The sequence below is a fragment of the Bubalus kerabau genome, chromosome 16, assembly GCF_029407905.1.
Source record: "Bubalus kerabau isolate K-KA32 ecotype Philippines breed swamp buffalo chromosome 16, PCC_UOA_SB_1v2, whole genome shotgun sequence".
NCBI lineage: Eukaryota > Metazoa > Chordata > Mammalia > Artiodactyla > Bovidae > Bubalus > Bubalus kerabau.
This window is the reverse complement of record NC_073639.1, coordinates 62,279,922-62,304,032: the sequence shown is the minus strand read 5'-3', so window position 1 is coordinate 62,304,032 and position 24,111 is coordinate 62,279,922. Positions and strand designations below refer to the sequence as shown.

The following is a 24,111-nucleotide window of genomic DNA, read 5'->3' as shown; positions in this document are numbered from 1 at the left end:
AAGCTCCTGCATTCTAAAGGACCTGGTAATTCTCAGCAAAGCCCATGGGAAAGAACTGTGGTTTCAGCCCTTAAAACAGATGATCCCTCTGCTGGCTTCTTGGAAGGGTGTCTGCAGAACAGTCCAGGACACCCGCTGTCCACAGGTACTGGGTGGTGACCTGCAAACCCAGCCTTGTAGAATGACTGTCTGGACCTACAGTCTGGTGCCTCACCACCTCAGCTTTAAAAACCGTAGGGTGTACCCTGCACAGAGGAATAATACCTGTTGTTGTTGGATTTTTTTTTTTTAATGAAAGCAAAAAATAATCATTGCTCCCTGAAGAGTCTTTGCAGCCAAGTCTCAGTCCAGCACACATCTTTTTTCTTTTTTTTTAGCCCTTCTAGAAACTTCTGAAAATAGTAGCTTATCCTGGAGAAAAAAAAAACACATCAGACCTTCAGTCAGTGAGATGCTGGTGCATTTCATTTAAATGACCCCGCTCCCTCCCCCAACGTCCCTGGCTTATAAATCACCCTTGACCAGAACTTAGCTGTTTCTTGGCTCTTTAATCCATAAAACCTAAGCCCTGAAATGCCCTTGGGGTGTGGGGGAGGCTGTGGACTGAACTCCCAGGATACTTTTTGTGGGGGTGGCAGAGACAGCAAACAAGCCGCATGTGAGGTCAGCTTTCTACCTCGTGACCAGCAAGCCACTCAGTGCCATCAGCGTCCACCTCCTCCCTCCCAGACCCCAAGGTTTGCTCCAAAACACCTCTGGATATTCATCCCCACGCAAAGAAAGAGAAAAGACTCTCAAGTGGCACTTTTGTGACTGATCCCTTTTAAAAAAGAATCCGAAACAGCAAAATAGACATCTCTCTCGTTCCCTGGCCTTGCGGGTCTGGCAACAGAACACCATGGCAGCACCAGCAAGAACACGCTTAGCACCAGCAAGATTTAAGTGAAGCACCAGAGACACCAGATTGGTCGGGGAAAAGAAATGCCTTTTGTCTTGATGTAACAGCGGGACTAGCCATCTATCTAGGTAGACAGAGAGAGGCTAGGATTTGTGAAGACAGAAATGGAGGTGTCCCTGGGCTCTGCCGCTACGACATTGGCCCCAGGTCCTCCTCACTTTTTTTTTTTTTCCTATTTTGCCTTTTGCCATTTCACCTCTTCCTCCACCAGCATCCCTTCCCAGGCAGTTGGTCGCCTCTGAGGCTAACTCCCACCAGTCTTTGCAAATTTTCTAGGTACACAGTAAGCATCTTTCTTCCAGTGCCCCCAGACATGAAAGAGCATCAGAGTTCACATCGGAAGGTGCAGAAAAGGGAGGGGACCACGTCCTCGACAAGGCATGCACTGAATAGTAATATTCATATTTTCTTTTTTTTATATATAGAGAGCTGTATGTAAATAGTGTTGGGGTGTCTTGTGTCTGCAGCTGGACATCCAGAGGGCTTCTCCAGTCCCGTTCCTCATTGCTACTATTGCTCCAGGCGCTGTGTTTATTCTCCACTTCCTTCTCGAAGTGCCAACTGTGGCCTTTCAAGCTCTGGGCTCCCCCTTGGGAAAACAGGAACCAGCTTTCTCCAGGACACAGGGTTTTCACCAACCTGCAGAAATAAAGATTTGTATTTCAGTCAGCAGGCACGGGCAGACAGCTGCTGGGGATGATGTCAGCGCCTTGGACGGCTGCACAGCCAGCCCTGTGTGTCAGGGAGGGGGATGGGTGAGAGCTGCTAGATACCAAAGCTCTGATTTGGGAGGAAAGGTTCCCCCAAAGGTGGTCTTGGTGCTGCCTCTCCCCACAAAGCCCTGTCCACATAGCAGCCTTCTCTAAACATGCATTTGTGAGTACACACACACACACACACACACACCTGTCTCTGCTTTCAGACCTAGATGGGTTTTACATAGGCATCTTCTGTGATTAAAAAAGAGAATGTAAAGATACTACTTTTTTGCTCCTCCATGTCAGGAAACAGGACCTTCATCTATTCATTTCATAGATCCATCTTCAAGGCAGACATGTAGGACAGTCTCTGCTTTCATCCATCCACCCGCCCATCCATCCATTCGTTCATTGATGAACATGCCAAGCACAACCTAAGGTGTTAAACATCCAGCGATACAGTTCTTACCCTTCAGGGGCTCAGAGGCCAACAAAGGGAAGATGGGATGAAATCAGTCATGACAGGGTCATGGGAAGAGCCTGCAACCTGGGTGAGCATGGGCTACGAGGGACCAGAGGAGAGGTAGCTTGTGAGGGAGGAGGATGAGTCTGAGAAAAGCCCTCAGAGAAAGAGCAAACAGACCCCTGCTGAGTACTGAGTGATACCAGTGAATTAGCCAAGTTAAGGTATTCTGGGCAGGGCTGAAAAAATAGTACAAACCCAAGAGGGTGGAAGCTATACCTCCACAGAAAAACTTGTACACAAATGTCCAGGGCAACATTATCTATTAATGGCCGCAAAGTGGACACAACGCAAATGCCCATCACCTGATGAATGCACAAATAAAGTGGGGTATTTCCACACAGTGGAATATTATTTGGCCATAAAGAGGAAAGAAACACTGATAACATGCTACAGTACAGATCAACCGTGAAAGACATGATGCTAATGAAAGAAGCCAGACACAAGAGGGACAAATATTGTATGAGTCCATGTACAGGAAATGTCTAGAATAAGAAAATCTATAGAAACAAAAAGCAGATTCATGGTCACCCAGGGCTGGCAGGAAATGTAAACAGTTGCGGGGGTAAATGCTAATGGGTCCAGGGCTTCTGCTGGGGAAATAAAAATGCTCTAAATTTGACTGGGGGATGGCCATACAACTCTGGAAATATAATAAACACCACTGATATGTGCACTTTATTTTTTAAAGGATCACTGTGTGTCTGTGTTAGTTGCTGTCATGTCTGACTCTTTGCAGCCCCATAGACTGTAGCCTGCCAGACTCCTCTGTCCATGGGATTCTGCAGGCAAGAATACTGGAGTGGGTTGCCATTCCCTTCTCCAGGGGATCTTCCCAACCCAGGGAGCCACCAGATAACCAGGTTATCATCTGAGCCACCAGACTGCTAGTTTATTTTTAATATTTATTCATTTATATATTTATTTAGCTGTGCCAGATCTTAGCTGAAGCATGCAGGATCTAGTTCCCTGACCAGGGATCGAATCCGGGGCCCTCTGCATTGGGAGTGCAGAGTCTTAGCCATTGGACCACCAGGGAAGTCCCAACTTGTGCACTTTAAAAGTCTATGAGTGGGAGAGGGAGTAGAGGAAGGGAGAGGGGGCTGAAGGGAGGCAGGAGGAGGAGGAAGGGAGAAGAAACAGGACCCAGAGGAATGACATAGCATGACAAGGTCGGGGAGCGTGATGAGGCTCAAGTGAAGACTGGGCCACGGGGCCCTGGGAGAGATGAGGCTGGAGAGTTAGCAGAGGAGACAAAAACAATTCACACGTTCCTCTACAGCAGGTGGTAGGGAAACTGCCTTGTGCCTGTTACAAACCACGTGGAGTAGGAGAAAGATCACTTGATGACCTTCAGGTAGGCAGCAGTCCTGGATTTTGACCTGTCCGAACTGCACCAACAGGCTCACTTGGGCCTGTGGCCTCCTGCAGGGTCTAGTTCTCAGAAGGCAGTCATGGGGCCACAAACGGGGGCCACAGATCAGCCGGAGAGCCTGCCAGGAAGCTCTCTGCCATAGCTCCAGGTTCCTGTCCTCACCTTTAGGCCAGCCTGCCAGGAAGGGGTGGGGGCATGGTGGTGGAGACGGGACTGCAGACACCCCCACAGATTTCCTAAACCCTGCCCACATGTTGCCATCGAACCTTTACTAAACTCTCCTCTGATAACTCAGTTTGGGGGTGCTCTCTGCCCTTACTTGGACAAAAGTCGGTTCGGGTTTTTCCATGAACTCTTTGGCCAACCCAATGCATCGCATCAGAGGGTCACAAGGATCTGAACCAGCAACTTCAAACCTTTTGCTTTTGACCGGCTCAGGTAGAAGGAGAAGATCCCTGCAGCCTGCCAGCCATCACCCCAACCCCGTTCCCCTCCTGTCTCATCAGGGCACAAGTGCAGGATGCGTTCTATTTAGCTGCTGTGTGTTTTCATGGAATACAGATTCAGAGTCACTGTCAACTCAACTGAGAAACACACTTGATTTAGTTCACGGAAACCAGCTTCTGTAACTCCTAAAAATTACTTACTTTGTTGGTGCCTAGTCATACTGATCTATAGAGCCAAAGTCAGTGGAACCCTGCAATATTAGCCTAAGGCAATTATGCTGCCTTAAATACCAGTACAAAAAAGGAAGGATGGGGGGACTTCCTTGGTGGTCCAGCAGCTAGGACTCCACACGCTCAATGCAGGGGGCCTGGGTTCAAACCCCCATCAGGGAACTAAATCCCACATGCTGCAACTAAGACCAGGCACAGCCAAATAAAAAAATAAGTATTTTTTTAAAAAAGAAAGTAAAGAGAGAATGCACCTACTGTGTGCTATCAAGTGTGACTTTGTACTAATAAGCATTGTTCCCTGCTCTAGAAAAAGCTCAGTTTCTGCCCTCAACTGGCCTCCAGTCTTACTGGGGAAGACATGAAATACCAGAGGTCAGGACTGCAAAAGACCATGGTCTGCAGGTGTGTGTAGAGCCTAGAAATTGGGATGCAGTTATATCACCAGGAAAGTTTCAGAGAGGAAGCAGGATTTCATCTGGGTCTTGAAAATACATGGGAAGTTTTTTTCCCTATATTTGGAAGAACAGAAAATGGTTTAGGTGGGGAAGAGGCTGAGCAAGGTCAAGGGCAGCGACAGGTATGGCTCAACCAGGAGACCCTGATGAGCAGGGAACTGCATCAGAGAGTTGTGACAACCGAGACTGTGTGGATACTTGAATTGAGTAGAGATGACGAAGGGAAAAAAAGGTGACATCAGGCAAGAAACGGTATTGTTTTCTTGCAAAACTAGAACCAGCAACTGATTTTCACTTTTCCTACCTAGAAATCATTGAGCCAATAATGAGTCTAAGGCTGTCCCAGGGCTGCTAAATGGACAAATTCCTGTACCAGTTGGCATCCTGATTACAGGCTGGTGTCCACAGTGAAGGACGAACATCAGAAGCACCTCTCTGCACTGCATGAAAAAACCAGCGGACACATCACCACATCACCACGTCCCACCATCAGTGGGTGGGCACTTCACTTCTGTGCGTACACTTCTAGGGGATTTTAAATTGGACAGCCTACACTAGCCCACAGAAGTAGTCACATGAGTGTACACAAGGATGTCCCCTCCAGCGTTATTTGTAACAAATTTGCAATTTATTACAAATCTGGAATTTGGAAGCAACCCATGTGTTTATTTTTTATTTATTTATTATTTTTGGCTGTGCTGGGTCTTCACTGCTGCACACAAGCTGTCTCTAATTGTGGCAAGTGGGCTTCTCATTGAGGTGGCTTCTCTTATTGCAGCACACAGGTTTAATTGTGCCAAGGCATGTGGGATCTTAGTTCCCAGTCCAGGGATCAAACTGGTGTCCCCTGCATCGACAGGCAGATTCGTAACCACCGGACCATCAGGGAAGTCCCCTATGTGTTTACTGACAGGAGACTGGATTAACAAGCCTTATGGAAGTTAGAAAGAGGTAAATCTAAATTAGATAGAGGAGGAGAAATGTCATATGACATCCCTTATTTGTGGAATGTAAGAAGAAATGATACAAATGAACTCACAAAACAGAAACAGACTCACAGAGAACGAACTTGTGGTTGCCAGGAGATGGAGGAAGGATGGAGGGAAGGAACAGTTGAGTTTGGGATGGATATGTACACACTGCTATATTTAAAATGGATCACAATGGATAACAAGAACGTACCGTATAGCATAGGGAACTCTGCTCAATGTTACGTGGCAGCCTGGATGAGAGGGGATTTGGGGGAGAATGGATACATGTATATGTATGGCTGAGTCCTCTCACTGATACATGTATGGCTGAGTCCTCTCACTGTTCACCTGAAATTATCACAACATTGTTAATTGGCCATACCCCAATACAAAATAAAAAAAATTTTAATGTATTGATATAGAAAGTTGGCTATGATTTTTAACTGAAAAGAGCAGATAGCCCAGGTCTTTTTTTTTTCTTTTAACGAATATGTGTATTTGTGTATGTGTATACACAGACATTTATACCTATCTATATATCCATATAAAAAGTATTGCAGAAAGGCAAAAGAGTTTAATGGTTAAGAGCGCAGACTCTGGAGCTTAATACCTGAGTTGGAATCCTGATTCAGACACTTAAAAGCTGTGTGACTTTGGGCCAGTTAGTAACCTCTCTGGGCCTCAGTTTCCTTATATGGAAAAGGAGTGGGGCAGTATGTTGAATCTCATTGTGTTGATGTTAGGACTGAAAGCACCGACCCATTTGTTATCATGATTGTTACTGTTGTTATATATACATCCAGACTGAAAGTTACACCAGGCGCGTAGCTTTAGGGGCCGAGTAAAAGAACACTACAGTTCTCTATATACTGTACTTCCATATTATTTACTTTTCGTTTTTTTTTTTTTTGCAAGGAACAAGGAGTCATTATACAATTTAAAATTAGTTTAAAAACATAGTCTGCTGCCCCCTATGAGCCCAGTTGTCCTGCCCCTGGGATTTTCTTCCTCAAACTTGGCTCATAAAGCATTTTCTCAAATGCTGACTCACAACCAAAGCTCACAACTGGGGAGATTCATGAAACTTCTGTTTTTCAATGTCCCTGTTTCCACTTTGCACCCACAGAGTGGGGGGGGCGGGGTTGAGGTGGAGGTGAGGACAGGAAGCTTGGAGACCCCACCTGCCTGGGCTGAGATATGGCAGGTGGGAAGCTGTGAATCCCGCTGCAGCATTAGATGGGACAGAAGTCTCACTCCCTTTTCCCTACATCAGAGAAGAGTTAGGAGTCTTGGGTTCCCTCCTAAGGGGTCCCAGTTTTAAATTAAAAAAAAAAACTTTTTTGTTCTTGCTGTTTGCATATGTGGTAAGTTCAGTTCAGTTCAGTTCAGTTGCTCAGTCTTATCCGACTCTTTGCGACCCCATGAATTGCAGCACGCCAGGCCTCCCTGTCTATCACCAACTCCCGGAGTTCACTCAAACTCACGTCCATTGAGTCAGTGATACCATCCAGCCGAAGTTCCAAATAGCAGAGAAGGATATAGAAATAAAAAGAAAGCCGCCTTCACCTCCACCCCCGAGCCACCCTGGACGCCTTCTGTGTATGTACACACCGAGTCTCTCCCTTGATCATGTTTCCTCAGGGCCCAGCAGCATGCCCGGCACACAGTAGGTGCTCAATTCAACCCGGCACACAGTAGGTGCTCAATTCAACCTGGCGAGCGACAGTGGCTAACTGAGCACATGAATAATGGTAGTAACTTCCCAACTTTTCCATCTTTGGGGATTTTTTGTTTAATCTTTAAAATCGATTTTTACTGGAGTATAGTTGATTTGCAATGTTGTGTTAGTTTCTGCTGTACAGCAAAGTGAATCAGTTATTATTGTTGTTTTCCAGTCGTTAAGTCGTGTCTCTCTGTGATCCCCATGGACCGCAGCACACCAGGCTTCCCTGTCTTTCACTATCGCCTGGAGCTTGTTCAATCTCATGTCCACTGAGCTGGTGATGCTCTCCAACCATCTCATCCTCTGTGGCCCCCTTCTCCTCCTGTTCTCAATCTTTTCCAGCGTCAGGGTCTTTTCCAGTGAATCGGCTCTTCGCCTCAGGTGGCCAAAGTATTGGAGCTTCAGCTTCAGCATCAGTCCTTCCAATGAATATTCAGGGTTGATTTCCTTTAGGATGGACTGGTTTGATCTCCTTGCAGTCCAAGGGACTCTCAAGAGTCTTCTCCAGCACCACAGTTCAAAAGCATTAATTCTTCAGCACTCAGCCTTCTTTATGGTCCAACTCTCATATCCATACATGACTCCTGGAAAAACCATGGTGGTGGTGGTTTAGTCGCTAAGTCATATCCAACTCTTGCGATCCCGTGAACTGTGGCCTGCCAGGCTCCTCTGTCCATGGGATTCTCCATAGCTTTGACTATATGGACCTCTGTCAGAAAAGTGATGTTTTGCTATGATGCTCTGCTTTTTAATCAGTTATACACTCTTTTTTAGACCCTATACCCATATGAGTCATTACAGAGTATTGAGTAGAGTTCCCTGTGCTTTACAGTAGTCCTTATTACCCACTCTTTCATCTCTGGTTTCAACAAGTTGATTTTGACCATGGGGTTCAAATGGTACCTGTAGTAGGTCCTAATGTCTAAGAACCATGGGTACAAAGTTCTTCAAGTGGAATCCTCCTAGAGGGAAGATGCTCTGGTCCATGTTATCATTTAAATCTCCACCTGTGTCACTCATGCTGGCCAGTTAGGAACACTGGGCTCTGAGGAGATGGTGGTAGAGGAGACTAACAGAGCAGAAGGCTAGGTTTAGGGTATACAAGAAAGGAAGCAGCCATTTATTTGGCAGCTCCTGGAAGAAGTGTTTACTTCTCTCTGCCTATCTGTCTGCTGCCCCTGTTATCTGTGAATAGTTATCAATTCTATCAGTGAACAGTGTTTTTTAATTAATTGCTGTATTTATTTTTTGCCTGTGCTGGATCTCCGTTGCCGTGCGGGATTTTCTCCAGTTGTGGCGAGCGGGGGCTATTCTTTGTTGTGGTGCACAGGCTTCTCATTGCGGCAGCTTCTCTTATTGCAGAGCACAGCCTCTAGAGCACAGGCTTAGGAGTTGCGGTGCACGGGGTTAGTTGCCCCGCGGCATATGGAATCTTCCTGGACCGGGGATGTGAAGCTGTGTCTCCTGCACTGGCACGCGGATTCTTAAGCACTGGACCACCAGGGAAGTCCAGTGAATAGTTACTGATCACATAAAGTCTGTGGAGAGAGCCCAAAGACCTCAAAGCTCCACCCACTATGAAGTTCTGGCAGGTGGGCCTTGAATGCCAAATTCACTCGATGTCCAGAAGGGTAAGCACTGAGAAGCTGGGGAGGCAGGGAGTAGCACAGCACAGAACTGATGCCAGATCAAATGGGCAGATCCTTCTTACAGCAGTCTCACCATGTGCATCACGTTATCACACACTCATTTTTTCACTCAACAACTTCACCTCTAGGAACTTCACTTCTTTTTTTTTTTTTGCAAAGTTGTTCAAACAAGAATGTTCACCAAACCTCATTTATGAACTATCAGAAAATGGCAAGAGTGTAAATATCCCTGGGGAAATGACCAAATAAGGAAATCGTGGTCCATCCAAGCAACAGAACACCAGGCAGCCATAAAAAGAGATGATGAAAACCTCTGTTGACATGGGAACATCTCAGCAACCTATTTTTTTTTAATTGGGGAAAAAGCAGATTACAAACAGCAGGACCAGAATGATCTCATTTATTTAAAATGGGACGCATGTGTGGGTGTGTCTATACATCAAGGGACCTCTGGTGGGGTGGTCTCCAAAATCAGGGGTTGTCCATTTAAACGCATCAGATCCAGTGCAGGAGGGGCCACAGTCATTGGACAGTTTGTGTTCCATCTAAAGAGGCTTCTGAGGCTCATCTGCAGCCTTTCACTGGCACATGGGACTTGGTATTGTCAGATCTTTCCATTTTTTCAAGAAAAACTGAAAATGTGGGCTTCTATATGAAAGTGCCTGGTTTGTAAGTGTTGGGGAGAAAGCATGCAAGTCAAATAAAACTCAACAGAAGGCCAGTTTCAGCCAGGAAACCACCAGGTTTTGAGTTTTGATCTCTGCCTAGACATGAAGGTATTCTTAGACAAGGACAGCTGGCATGTAAGCCCACATCCTTTTAACCCTCAGAAGCTCTCTGAGCCTCAGCTTCATCATCTATAAGGTGAGGAGTTGGGTTTGGTGGTTTCCAAAGTCCTATCTAGCTCTGGCTATGTTTCTGGAACAGTGATCTCTTGGGGTCCTAGATCTTTTGAGACTCAGATTAGAGCTATGATTTCTCTCTGAAGTGGGGGAGACGAATAAAGGAGTATCAATCAGCCAATTGTATGTCTCGTTTCTGTGGGGGGGGGTCCCAAATTTACTAGGCCTCTCCCCAACTCATTCATTCATTTACTCATCCATCCATTCATTCAGTAGTTAGTGAATGCTTACTCTGTACCAGTCACTATGCCAGGTGCTGGGGATAAGTGATGAATTGGGGTCCCCTGGGGACCCCAAGGCTAGTGTCCCCCAGGACAGTAGGGGAGTCCTGTCCCCTAGGACAGTTGGGGAGTGGTGGTCTGGAGGTTCTCCCTGCCCTGGTGCAGTGACTTAAGAAGGCTGTTGGTGATCCACAGGGTTGAAGAGGCAGGATTGACAATTCCTTTGTGCAGAAGGCTCAGAGAATTCCCTTAAGAGCTCCCACCATACATTGAATATGAGCCCATGGACTGAAATTTACACCAAACAAGAACACATATCCTGCACTATCATTTACCACTTTCTACCATTTTCTGAACATCAGTGACACGCCTTATACTGCTCAGAAGGTAGGGAGGCCTGCCTATGGTCACACAAGTGGGAAATGGCAGATTAGGACCTGACCTGAGAGTCAGCCTGACTTGAAAGTTCATGTCACTTTCCACCAAGCTGTCCTACGTCGGCAAAAAATCTGGGTGAGTTAGATAAACAGTTACTAGCAGTTCAATTTTCTGAATCAAGAGTGAGGTTCCACAATGCGTTAACAGGCTAAAACATTTTCAATCTGGGCTGTCTTTGAAAATGGTGCGTGCTGATTGCTAAATCGCTTTAGTTGTGTCCAACTCTGCAACCCAATGGACTGTAGCCCGCCAAGATCCTCTGTCCGTGGGGATTCTCCAGGTGAGAATACTGGAGTGAGTTGCCATGCCTTCTTCCAGGGGATCTTCCCAACCCAGGGATCGAACCCCTGTCTCTTATGTCTCCTGCACTGGCAGGGGGGTTCTTTATCACTAGCACCACCTCGGAAACCCATGAAAATGGTACCTTTTGTTAACTATCTCATGGCCCCTGGCAAATTCCCACCCTCAGAAGACCCCTCCAAAATCACTTTGTCTAAGATTCCCTGCCATCATTATGTGAGCATCCTGCGGTATTTATTAAGTACCCTGTGCCAAATCGAAGGATATCAGATGAACGTGGTGCCGTAATGACAAGTACAGCCCGGCAGGCAGAGAAGTCCTTCAAGCCTGGTGGCACCGCCAGGGCTCGGAGCCTTTTCCTGAAGTCGGGAGGGGCAGGCCAGCAGCCATCACACTCACGCACTCCAGCCACAGTGAGAGCTGTGCTCTACGGAGAATGTTCCATAAAAACATAACACAGATTTAGCTGAGGATGGCAACAGCCAGCTCCAGAGTCAAGCAATAACCACATTATGGATAGTGGCCGGTGACATAAATGAGAAATGGGAACAAATGGCAGAATTTATCTAGAACCCACAAGATTTTATACTCTTTAGACACCCTTTATAATAAAAAAATGTTTACGTACACTTCTGATACCAAAGTTCCACCTGTGGGCCTTCCTTAAGAAAATCTCTGTGATGTCCCCGAAGAGTGACACCCAAGGACGTTCTGTATCGCAACTGGAAACAGTCCAAACCTCCAATAATAGCCGAGTGAGAAGGCAGATGATGGAAGAGCCAAACAGAGAAATCCTAAGTAACCTCTAAGATGTGTGTCACGGAAAATACCATAAAACATGGAGAAATGTCCATGATATAATGACAAAGTCAGATTACAGAAAATGTATTTACAGGGATTCCATTTGTTACACTACTTCTCAGTGCATTTTTTTTTCAGCCACGCCACGTAACATGTGGGATCTTAGTTCCCAAACCAGGGATTGAACGTGTGCCCCTTGCAGTGAAAGCATGGGATCTTGATCATTGGATGGCCAGGGACGTCCTCTCAGTGCATTTATTTTTTAACAGAAAGAAATCTATCAAAATGTTAACAATGGGTAGTGAGATAAAAACAATCAACTAAAATGTTCTTTTATTCAGTATTTTCCAAGTATTTGACAATGAGCTTGTAATATTTTTCATAATCAAGAAAAAAAGCTATTTTTTTCCTAAAAAGGTAATAAACTTTATTACATAAAGTTTCCCAAAGCTATTTAATTCCATCTTGCCCAAGTCCGTGGCGTGTGGAGCAAAAGTTTAGAGATGGTCATAGTCTGTGGAGTGGTCAATTTTCTCTCCACAGGGCAGATAAAGGAGCCTTCTCGTTTCCTGGTGTACAGTGCTACTGGAAGGTCACATCTCACTGACCCGGCCCAAAAGAGAGATCCCCACCCAATAGCAGGGGCACCAGTTTAGGGCAGGAAGGAGGTGGGGAAGACGATACGGAATTGAATGGTGAAAGTTCTTAGGTGACGGAAATCCAGCCTGTATCCACAACCTTCTAAGGACACTGAGGGTTGGTCATCAGAGAGCTGGTACAGGGTCCAGAATCTCTCAGACCTTAAACAACCTAAATATTCATCAACAGAGGAACAGATAAAGAAGATGTGGTTTATACACACACACACACACACACACACACACGTATATGTATACACACATGTATATGTATACATACATTCCCTTTTCACTTTCATGCATTGGAGAAGGAAATGGCAACCCACTCCAGTGTTCTTGCCTGGAGAATCCTGGGGACAGAGGAGCCTGGTGGGCTGCCATCTCTGGGGTCGCACAGAGTCGGACACGACTGAAGTGACTTAGCATATACACATGTGAACTGGACATGGAACAACAGACTGGTTCCAAATAGGAAAAGGAGTACGTCAAGGCTGTATATTGTCACCCTGCTTATTTAACTTCTATGCAGAGTACATCATGAGAAACGCTGGGCTGGAAGAAGCACAAGCTGGAATCAAGACTGCCAGGAGAAATATCAATAACCTCAGATATGCAGATGACACCACTCTTACGGCAGAAAGTGAAGAGGAACTAAAAAGCCTCTTGATGAAAGTGAAAGAGGAGAGTGAAAAAGTTGGCTTAAAGCTCAACATTCAGAAAACTAAGATCATGGCATCCGGTCCCATCACTTTATGGGAAATAGATGGGGAAGCAGTGGAAACAGTGGCTGACTTTATTTTTTGGGGCTCCCCAAAAATATTATCACCCTGTGCAGCTGTGAAATTAAAAGGTGCTTACTCCTTGGAAGGAAAGTTATGACCAACCTAGATAGCATATTCAAAAACAGAGACATTACTTTGCCAACAAAGGTCCATCTAGTCAAGGCTATGATTTTTCCAGTGGTCATGTATGGATGTGAGAGTTGGACTGTGAAGAAAGCTGAGCGCCGAAGAATTGATGCTTTTGAACTGTGGTGTTGGAGAAGACTCTTGAGAGTCCCTTGGACTGCAAGGAGATCCAACCAGTCCATCCTAAAGGAGATCAGTCCTGAGTGTTCATTGGAAGGACGGATGCTAAAGCCGAAACTCCAATACTTTGGCCACCTCATGCGAAGAGTTGACTCATTGGAAAAGACCCTGATGCTGGGAGGGATTAGGGGCAGGAGGAGAAGGGGACGACAGAGGATGAGATGGCTGGATGGCATCACTGACTCGATGGACATGAGTTTGAGTAAAATCTGGGAGTTCGTGATGGACAGGGAGGCCTGGCATGCTGTGATTCATGGGGTCGCAGAGTCAGACACGATTGAGCGACTGAACTGAACTGAACTGATACATATACATAAACATGTATGTATACATATACATACATGTATATGCATATATATATATATACATACAAGGGAATGTTACTCAACCATAAAAAGGAAAGAAATTGGGTCATTGGTAGAGACGTGGATGGACCTAGAGACTGTCATATAGCATGAAGTCAGTCAGAAAGAGAAAAACAAACCATATATTAATGCATAAATGAGGAGTCTGAGAAAATTAGTATAGACCATCTTATTTACAAGGCAGAAATAGAAACACAGATATAGAGAACAAATGTATAGATATCCAAGGGGAAAGGGCAGACTGGGATGAATTGGACGATTGGGATTGACATATACACGCTCTTGATGTCTGTGTGTGGGCTCAGTTGCTCAGTTGTGTCCGACTCTTTGCAATCCCACGGACTGTAGCCCACCAGGCTCCTCTGGCCATAGGATTTCCCAGGCAAGAATACTGGAGTGTGTTGCCATTTCCTTCTCCAGGGGATCAGCCTGACACAGGGATCAAACCCAACTCTCCAACACTGGAAGGCAGATTCTGTACCACTGGGCAGCCAGGGAAGCCCAGTTCTCTTTCTTGCATCACATCTAATCCTCCGCTTATAAAGCGCCTCTTCCTGTGCTGTCAGCACTTATGACTCCCTTTACAGCAGAACTCACCCTCTCCACCATGGCCTGATCTAGCCCGTCTGCCACCTGACTTCCTCTCCCCCTAGTTCATGTGGTCTTCGCCCACTGCTCGTTTTTCTCTTCCTCAAACATACAGTGCTGAATGTCACCTCCCCAGAACACCTTTCTTCCAGACACCCACATGGCTGGCTCCTCATCACTCAAGTCACTGGTCTCTTGGTTTCTCCTCGAGTGGCCGTCACCATCCATTGCAGGTAGGAAAGCACCAGGCTCCCTCTATAACAGGCATACGTCAGAGAATTCACAGTTGATTTTGTTTTTTACAAATGGAAGGTTTGTGGCATCCCCACGTTGAGCAAGTCTATTGATGCAATTTTTCCAACAGTATTTGCTCACTTCATGTCTCTGTGTCACATTTGGGTAATTCTTGCAATATTTCAAACTCTTTCATCATTATTATATTTGTCACGGGGATCTTTGATCCGTGATCTTTGATGTGGTTATTTCAAAAAGATTACGACTTATAGAAGGCTCAAATGATGGTCAGCAGCATTTTTTAGCAATAAAGTATTTTTTAATTGAGGTGTGTACGTTGTTTTTAAAGACATAACCCTAGTGCACACTTAATAGACTACAGTATAATGTAAATGTAACTCTTACATGCTCAGGGAAACCAAAAAAATGGACGACTTGCCTTATTGCGGTGGTCTGGAACCAAACCACAGTATCTCTGAGGCCTGCCTGTACATTATCTCTGTGTGTTACCTTCAGAGCCCACAGCACTTTCTAAAATTCTGTGTTTATACCGCATAATCCAAAGATGGCCACAATATCTTCTCTCCCATTTGCTATTCTAGAACCTGCCATTCATGGGGTGGGATCTAATTCCACTCTCCTCTAAATCTAGGCTGATTTGTGACTTGCTTTTGACCAAAGTGATTTCTTTCTTTCTTTTTAAAATATTTATTTGGCTGCCTAGGGTCTTAGTTGAGGCATGCGGGATCTAGTTGCCTGACCAGGGATCGAATTCGGGCCCCCTGGCGTGGGAGTGAGGAGTGTTAGCCATTGGACCACCAGGGAAGTCCTTCGACCAAAGTGATTTCTGAAGCTGGGTCAAAAAAGACAAAGCAGCTTTCATTTGGCCCTCTGAGACGTCTGCTTTTGGAGTTCTAAGACACCGGGTCAGATTCCATCTACCATGAGGCTGCTATGCTGTGGGGAAGCCCAGGCCACAAGACCAGACTGAGTATAAATGCTCTGATTGGCAGTCCCAGCCGATACCCAGCTTCAACAGCCATACCTTTATATAAATGAAGATCCCACTCCCATGACTCCAGTCCCCCAATCAGCCTGGACAGAGACGAGTCACCCCTGCTATGCCTTGTTTGGATTTCTAACCCTTAGAAAGTTTGAGCCTAATCAAATAGTTGTGGGTTTTTTTTTAATGTTTATTTAAATATATAATATTTAAATATCAATTTAAGTATATAATAGTTTAGAATATTTATTTAAAGATGTATTTGGCTGTGTCGGGACATAGCTGCAGGACACCGGGTCTTAATTGCGTTGTGTGGGCTCTTTCACTGCGGCACATGGACTCGAGCTGTGGCGCTCAGGTTTAGCTGCTCTGGCATGTGGGATCTTCCCAGACCAGGGATTGAACCTGCATCCCAGGCATCGTAAGGCAAATTCTTAACCACTGGACCACCTGGGAAGGCCCTCAAATAGTCATTTTAAGCCACTAAGTTTTGGAGTCATTGGTTACACAGCAGTTGTAACCGGAACAATCTTTAGTGATTTATCATCTGTACTCTTCCCCTAAAATGTAGGCTCCATGAGAGGCAGGGGCTTCTAATGTCTTGGTCGTTCTGTGTCCATCATGCCCTGCACACAGCAGGAACTCAAGAATTAATAGGTGAATGAGTGGAAGAAGCTGAATTTGGGAAACAGTAATACTCATCTGACAGTTTTTGAATGACTCATGTACTGTGTTCATCATAGTTATTTTGTATCTACTATGCCACAAGCAAGTTGCCATGAGCTAGGGACAGTGTGGGGCAGCTCGTTGCTCCGGTGAAATCCTACCACACAGAGTGATGACCAGAAGGGAAACCGGAGCCCTCACTATTCTGCGTCCTCCTTACTCCCAGCATAGGTCTCAAAAGCTGACGTTTCAACAACCAGAGGTGCGGTTGCCAAATCCACCCAGCCCACATCTGGGGGTGTATTTAATTATCCCGGGTGTGGCTGTGTTTACATCCACAGCTCAGTCACTTGTGCCCTGGCCTCTCGGCAGGCAAGCGAGTGACTCCAGACAGGGACCATGTGGCAGGAGGGCTGCCACAGTCCCGCACATCTGGCCCCTTCCTAGGGGGTGGGGGTGGTCCTCCCCAACAGCTGTCTCCCTCCCTTCTGTTCCCTCCTTTCCCTCTCCCCCGCCGAGGCTTTCAAGCTCTAAAAGTCATTCTGGCAGGGCTGCAGCAGGCTGGGAGGGAAGCCTGAGGGATGCGCCTCCAGGTTTAACCACTTAATCCCCAAAGTACCTGCCAAGAACCAGTTAGCATGTCTGGCGGGCAGGCCAGACCGTCATTAATTCATTAAAGCCGGCTCCTGCTGGCCCATTATCTTCCTTGCCGCTGACCACGTCGCCTCTTGGGCACGCAGAGTCCCCCTTTCTCCACTTCTCCTTAGTCCTAAGGCAAGGTTCTGCCCACCCCTAGCCCCCTCCCCCTGCCAGAATCCTCCTCCTTCTCTTCCCCTCCCCTCCCCCTTCCAGGGCACACACTTCTCCCTAGCACGCCTCCGCCAGCCAGCGCTTACCATAAAGCATCTTTTGTTCCCTCTCCTGTATCTTTCCAGCAGTGACTGGTTAAAACACACCCATTCTCCTCCGGGCCTCCCCAGCCTCCAGGGAGCCTCCCCCACCCCCTACTCCCCCGAGGCTCTCTCAGAAAGGGAATCTCTCTAGTGCAGGAATTTGAGGCTCACCACCCCCTTTGCTTGCTGCTCACTATCTTCTCCTCCCTTGCACCCCTCAAGTCATCTGAGGGGCGGCCAGGTGAAGGTCCCTAAAGACAGACCCTCCAATGCGAGTTCTGACTTTGCCCCTGATCCTTCAGGACAACTCAGGTGGATTTTCTCTGCCTCGGTTTCCCCTCTGAAACAATAAGAATGGCATTAACCATTTCATAGCATCCTCTAACAGAGAAGGCAATGGCACCCCACTCCAATATTCTTGCCTGGAAAATCCCATGGGCGGAGGAGCCTGGTAGGCTGCAGTCCATGGGGTTGCGAAGAGTCGGACACAACTGAGCGACTTCACTTCCACTTTTCACTTTCATGCATTGGAGAAGGAAATGGCAACCCACTCCAGTGTTCTTGCCTGGAGAATCCCAGGGACGGGGGAGCCTGGTGGGCTGCCGTCTATGGGGTCGTATAGAGTCGGACACGACTAAAGTGACTTAGCAGCAGTAGCAGCAGCAGCAGCATCGTCTAAGGATTGAACTAAGCGTCAGGCACTGCACTGGGCATTTGAAATAGATGACCTCTTATTGACCTCCCAGCAATCCTGACAGAGATATAGCTGAGGTTTACAGATAAAGGCTCAGAGAGGTTATGGTTCTTACCCAAGGTCACACTGCCAGAAAGTTCCTGGGCTAGGACTTAAATCCAGTTTTCATCTGATCCCTAAACCCATGCTCTTCACCAATATACTATCCAGGCCCATGTGGCCCTGATTCCCCAAAATGGCAAGTAGAAATAGTGTGGAACCACCAGCAAGGACAATGGCAAAATGTTGTCTACTTTCAGAAAAAAAGGCATTAAATGCACAATCATAGTCAAACACAGGTATTAAATGCACAATCCCTTCTTGATGCACAAGGCACTGTTTTAGAGCTTTCTGTATATCACCTCATTTTACCCTCTTGACAACACCTATGCATTTAAGTACTGTTACTGTCCCTACATTACATATGGGAAAACTGAGTCTTGGAGGGGAGGTTGGCTCTTTGTTTAATGATGACTTCTGAGAAAAGTATTGGTGGCTCACAGTAGAAGCTCCAGACCACTTTGTTGAAACCGCTGTCCTATGCATAGCTAAGCTTGCCTTTAACGCCTAAGAGAATGGTCTGCTGTGGATGGAGGATTCAGGCCTCCCTGAAACCCCTAAGGTACCCTGTGAGCATTTCCATTTCTCCTCCAGGGTAGGAAATGTGGAGAGGACCACACACAGAACTCAAAAACCTGACTTTCCCCAGGGGATTTCCTTTGACTTCTTCCTAATTTACCAGAGGTTAACCAAATATGGGTTTCCCCCAGTTAAGCCAAAAGCACAAGAAAGGCCCGAGTGGTGGATAGCAGGGAGAGAAGCCAAGTCCTTGGTATGGGAGCCAAGCCTGGAAGACCCAGCGCAGCGAACCCTGGGATGGTAGTGGTATACACTCTACCATTCTATAGGCGATCTGAGAGGGTTCCGGGCATCCTAGGGTCAGGGCACCCAAGGAGGAAGGACCCTAGAAGGGTGTGACTGCTGGGGACACCCGGCAGGGACACACAGGCGGGAGGAGAACCCAGGGATGTGCTGAGGAGGTGGCCTGGACTCGGGACGCAGCACGAGACTCTGCGGCAGAAATAGAGTGAGGAGGGGGAAATAAACTCCGCGGAGACCACGCTTACCCGACACCACCCCAGCGAAACTCCTCCCAAACTCCTCCCCGTCCCCCTTCCGGGTGGTATGGGTCCTCCCGCTCGCCCGAGCCCAGAGCGGCGCGCTCCGTCGGCCCCGCGCGCCCTCACGGAGGTCTCGGGCCACCTCCCCGGCGGCAGCCTTCTCCTGAGGACCCCGGGGGCATCCCCCGGCCCCGAAGCGAACACACAGTAGCGGGCTCTGGCTGAGCGCCCTCGGTCCCGGGGGGGTGGGACGCCCAGCATCCCGCACCGTCCAATCCTGAGACGGGAGCGCTTCTCGAACCTCGCCCGGACCCCAAGACTGGAGGAAACGATGTCCTAACCTTCCTCCCCATTTCCACTGGGTTCCTCTCGCTTCCCATCTTTCTCATCCACGTTCCCACTGTCTTGTTCTCCATGAAGTCTCTCTTTTTCTCCAGCTTCTTCGACTTTCCTCGTCTCGCCGCCTTTTTTTTTTTTTTTTTTTTGGTCTCTGCCTCCTCTCCCACCTTCTTTCCGCCTTTCCCTAAATTACACACTTTGGGCTTCGCGTCTCTTTCTTGGCTCCTTTTTCTGCCCGGCCCCCCCGTGCCCCATCCAAAATTTTTTTCCTGCCCCCAGGATCCGGCAGCCCCCGCCCGGCCCCCTGCAGCCGAGGGTAGCCCCCTGTCTCTCTTTCGCGAGAGGGAGAAGCGAATGGGACCTCCGGGAGCCGTGCAGAGGGCGCCCCGAAGCGCGCACCTCTCTTCGCCAGAGCCGGGGCTGCGCCGGCCCACGCGACATCTGTCACCCGCGCTCCCGGCTCACACCCCGCGCACCCCCGCAGCTCCCCGGGCGTTGCCACCCCCCACGCTCCGGCTGCCGCCTCTCCCTGCAGGCGCCGCGCCAGCTTCCCAGGGTGTTGGCGCACCGCGGGGCTCGGCCGCGACCCGAGCGTTTGGCGTCTGCGGGCCGTGACTTCGGGGCTGGCTTTCTCACTTTCCGGCCCTAGACCCACCTGTGGTGGGCTCAGCCTGATTCTCTCCACCCCCATTCTCTGCAGCTCTCCTCTCCATTCCAGAACCTGAAAGACAGTCCTGATCTGCTGTCTCCCCTCAAGTGCCTAGCACAGTGCCAGGCACACAGCTGGTGCTCAGCAATTCCCCAACCCAAGGACTTAGCGCACAGTAGATGCCCAGTACCTTTCTTCCACTGGTACCAACCATGCTAGGCGCTCACTACTTACTACCCACCCCCATCACCATCCAGTGCCTAGCATACTGCAGGCTCTCAAACATTGCCTCCAACTACAAGGCCTAGCACCCAGAAAAAGCTCAATGAATGCTCTTTCATTAAGGCCTTCCCCTGGAGTTTCCCTAAGAGCCTCAGATTCCCGCTCATTTGGGGACTTCGCCTTCATCTCAACTCCCTCCGTTTGGTGAAGAGGAGGCCGAGCTCCTTGAATGGGACACCTCAATGGAGGAGAGAAGTTGGCAGAGCGGAGGAAAAGTGCAAAGTTTTAGGGAGAAAGAGGGAGCCGGCCTGAAACCTGGAGGGGGAGGAAGTCGCGACATGCGCTCCGGGCACCGGAGGAAGGGCTACAGAAACTGGAGAAGGGACACTGAAGGAGAACAGGGTTTGGGGCGGAGGTGATGGAGACGGTGGCTCGTAGGAATGGCAGGCCGCAGGAAGAGGACTGAGGACTCATCTTGAAACCGCGATAGACGATAATTCTTTGGCGTGGCTTGTAACTCTGTTCTCTGAGCAAGCACACTTTTTTACTTACACTGTGTGTTTGCTTGAAGGGTTGGTGGGACTTAGGGAGGCTAAAGTCCTCCCAAAGCCCCTCGATGGAGGGAGTGGCAGGATGCGCTTAAGAGGAGTTGGAGACAAGGGGGCAGAAACGGTGGACCTGGTACATGGAAGGAGAGATGGGGACTGTCTAAGAAGGGGAAGAAGATCCCTGCGAGAGAATGGAGCAGAGAAGATGGGAAGCCGCAAACTTGCGGCTCTCCGGCTCCCAAGCCAGCCTCACGTCTCCAGTCCCCAGCCGCCGCGCCCTGGCGCTAGCTCGCGTACCTGTTGCTCGCTCCGGCTGGGTCTCGGCTCCGGCCCCACCAAGAAGCCCCGCGTTCCTACAAGTTCCGCCTGCCGAGCAGCCAGGCCGCCAGCGCCGCCACCTGCGCGGCCGCGCACAGCCAGGGCCAGTAGGTAGGGAGCGCGCCGGGCGCCGGCGCCCTCCGGCTCCGCGCGCGGCGCCGCCACATGGTGCGCTGGTGCAGCTCGTCGCCGAGCGCCTTGAGCCGGGCTGCCGTGAGCTGCGCGGCGGACGAGCGCAGACCCAGGCGGCCGGCACTGCAGGCGCACACGGCCGGGGGGCCGCGGCCGCGGTGCAGGGGGCACGGGCACATGACCGCTCGCCTTGCTCCCTCCCCGCGTCCGGTCGCCCCTCGCCTCCTCTCCCTCCGGCCTCCGCGCCTGCCTCCGCCGCGCTCCAGTCGCCGGGGGCCTCCCCTGGACACCAAGTTTCTCCTTGTGTTGTGCGTTTGTTGTGCTGACGGCGCTATTATTAATTAAAGTGTCACATGGTGGAGGGGGGCGGGGAGGGCTCGGGGAGGGGGGTTACATCATCCGGCCCCGAGGGTGGGGGGGGGGGGCTGCAGGCAGAAGAAACCGAGAGGTAACTTTTAACCCTAACGGCGCCGGCCGCGAGGGGACGCGTGGGTTGGGAGAGGAGAAGCGCGGGGCGCTGGGACGCCTGAAAGCACCGCTGGGGTCTCGGGCTGGAGGGGTCGCAGGAGACCCTCAAGGAAGCATGGAGCGCCGGGGGAGGTTTTCTGCTTCTCTTTTTCCCGAATTAAGCTCCGATTCCGATTTGGCGATGGAAACAGGCTTGTTTGCTGTTTTGGATGAAGTGATGTCGAATTCGGCTGCGTTAAAAAAAGAAAAAAAATGTTCCGAAGCTGTTGTTTTGGATGGGAGAGGTGGGTCGGTTCAGAATCTCCTGAGAGGGCCAGATTCAACCCAGCTTGCCTACTTTGGGGTCTGACTCCGCACCTGTAGGCTGCGGATACAAACACATCCGACACCCCCCCTCCCCCGCCCAACCCCCATCAGAGACACTCCGCGGGACCCTAAAGCGCCCCCAGCGCCGCTGGAAACCTTGATGGAGGCAGAGGGAGGGCTGGAATTGGCCTTTAGCCTTGGCAGTTTGCAGCGCACCGCGTCTCCACCGGAGAAGGACCCTCACTAGGGGTTTTCCAGGAGGAAACTTATTTTAGCATGTTTCTTTTGTCAGTATTACTTTCCTGCTCGGGTTAGTCTGTAGCAGTGATCTCCATTTAATGCGCAATAGAGACTCTAAGCGGTTGGGGATGGGGCGGTGGCGCCGCAGACTTCAGCTTCTTTTTTTCCAGTCCTAGAGTTGCCCCTGTGCCCCTTCAGACTGGAAAATCTGGATCTGTGTCTGCTGGTGAGAGTACAGATGGGCGAGAGGGCCCTCGGGGGTTTCTTTGGGGGAGAATGAGACCCTGACCTATCTTGAATCCACTGGGGATTCAGAAAACTGGGGGAGCCTGGAGAGGGCTCCAAGCCGGCCTTATAGGTCCTGATGAGGCAGCTCCATCGTCTTCTCCCCAGGAGCCTGACAAGTCTTTTGGTCACTTGAAAAAGATCCTTTAAGACTATGAACTTAGTTTGGGTCTGGATTTATCATGGAGAGATTTCCTCGTGGCCTGCAGCATGGTCAGGGCTGAGACCCCAGCTCTGCTGTGTGATCTTGGTGCCTCTTTATGTCCTAGCTGCTTCTCTGGTGGTTCAGATGGTAGAGAATCTGCCTGCAATCAGAAGACCCGGCTTCCATCCCTGGGTCAGGAAGATCCGCTGAAAAAGGGAATGGCTACACACTCCAGTATTCTTGCCTGAAAAATCTCATAGACAGAGGAGCCTGGTAGTCTACAGTCCATGGGGTCACAAAGAGTAGGACACGACTGAGCTCATTTTTGGATCCACTGGGTCCCAATTCTCCTACCCTTAATAATGGTCAACACTTATTGAGTGCCTTCTGCTGTAGGTTACTGGGTCCCTGTCTACACTGCCTAAAGTGAGTTTCCCAATTCTAGGGTGGTGAGAATGTGCTATTACTATCCTTTTTTACCGATGAGGAAACTGAGGCACAGGGAGGTAAAGGCTCTTGCCAGGAAATCACAGAGTTGGTGAGGAATAAACCTGAATCTAAATGAGGGCAGTCTGCTGCAGGCTCTAAGCTCTTAACCATGGTTTTATACTGCCCCCTGTAATCTAGGAATAATAATACCTCCCTCCCAGGATTGGGGCAGAGATTAAATGCGAGAAAAGTGTGCCAAGCACCTGGCAGGCATCGGGCCCTGGATAAACCTTGGTTCCTTTCGCTTCTGGCCAGAACCACTTCCCCATTCTCCTGGGACTCACCTCCTTAATCCCCGCTAGACTTTGCAGAGGGGACCGGATCCGTTGCCCAATGTAGCGTTCCAAGAATGAAGATACATTGTCTATTTAAAAAGCCCTTTGGATTTAAATTGAACAATTCCCTCCTCCTCCCCCTTTTTAATCTGCACGCTTTTAACGGCTCACTTCATGGACATTAATTTTAATGGGACGATTATTACCCTGTTTGGAAGCGTGCCCCTCGAAATGCTGGGCTCATGAGGTGGCGCTGGGTCGAGTCCCAGCAGCTTGGATGTTTTCTGTAGTAGAGAGAGTGCAGTCTTGGCCGTGGGGACTGTGGACGTGTTGTCCAGCAAGGGAGGTGATGGAAAAGAGGGGGAAAAGGGAAGACGTCCTTCTTTCCCCCAACACTCTGCAGGTGACAGTCAGTCCCTAACTGCCTCACTTTTGAGTGGGCCATTCATTCACTTACTGGGGAATGTGGCCTTGAGATGAGGCTTTTTGGAGCCTCTGTTTCCTCAACTGTAAACTGGGAATAATAATAGTACCTGCGTTACAGAGTTCAATAAGATCATACCAGGAAGCCCTGAGCATGGTGCCCAGCACACTGTGAGCACTTAATAAATGTTGACTAATGTTGCTATTTTAAGGTAAATCATGTATTTGTCAAAAAGCGTGCTTTGAAGAAGG

General features: G+C 48.9%; 1 protein-coding gene across 2 annotated transcripts; it reads right to left on the bottom strand.

The window, feature by feature from the left end:
• Positions 1 to 861: 861 nt before the first annotated feature.
• On the bottom strand, positions 862 to 21,407 carry HRK (harakiri, BCL2 interacting protein). 2 transcript variants are annotated; one of them, XR_008703515.1, is made up of 2 exons: positions 5,869 to 5,990; positions 862 to 1,597 (listed from the first exon to the last, which is right to left on the bottom strand). XR_008703515.1 is itself a non-coding variant. In XM_055550384.1 (2 exons), the coding sequence occupies exon 1, from the start codon at positions 21,405 to 21,407 to the stop codon at positions 21,132 to 21,134; it is 276 nt and encodes a 91-aa protein (XP_055406359.1). In that variant the 3' UTR covers positions 862 to 1,597; positions 21,076 to 21,131. The 2 variants fall into 2 exon arrangements, 1 of the variants encoding a protein (XP_055406359.1); XM_055550384.1 differs by lacking the exon at positions 5,869 to 5,990 and adding an exon at positions 21,076 to 21,407.
• Positions 21,408 to 24,111: the final 2,704 nt, after the last annotated feature.

Bases quoted from the DNA above. Each gene is read 5' to 3' on its own strand.
- HRK (XM_055550384.1), bottom strand. From the start codon at position 21,407: ATGTGCCCGTGCCCCCTGCACCGCGGCCGCGGCCCCCCGGCCGTGTGC.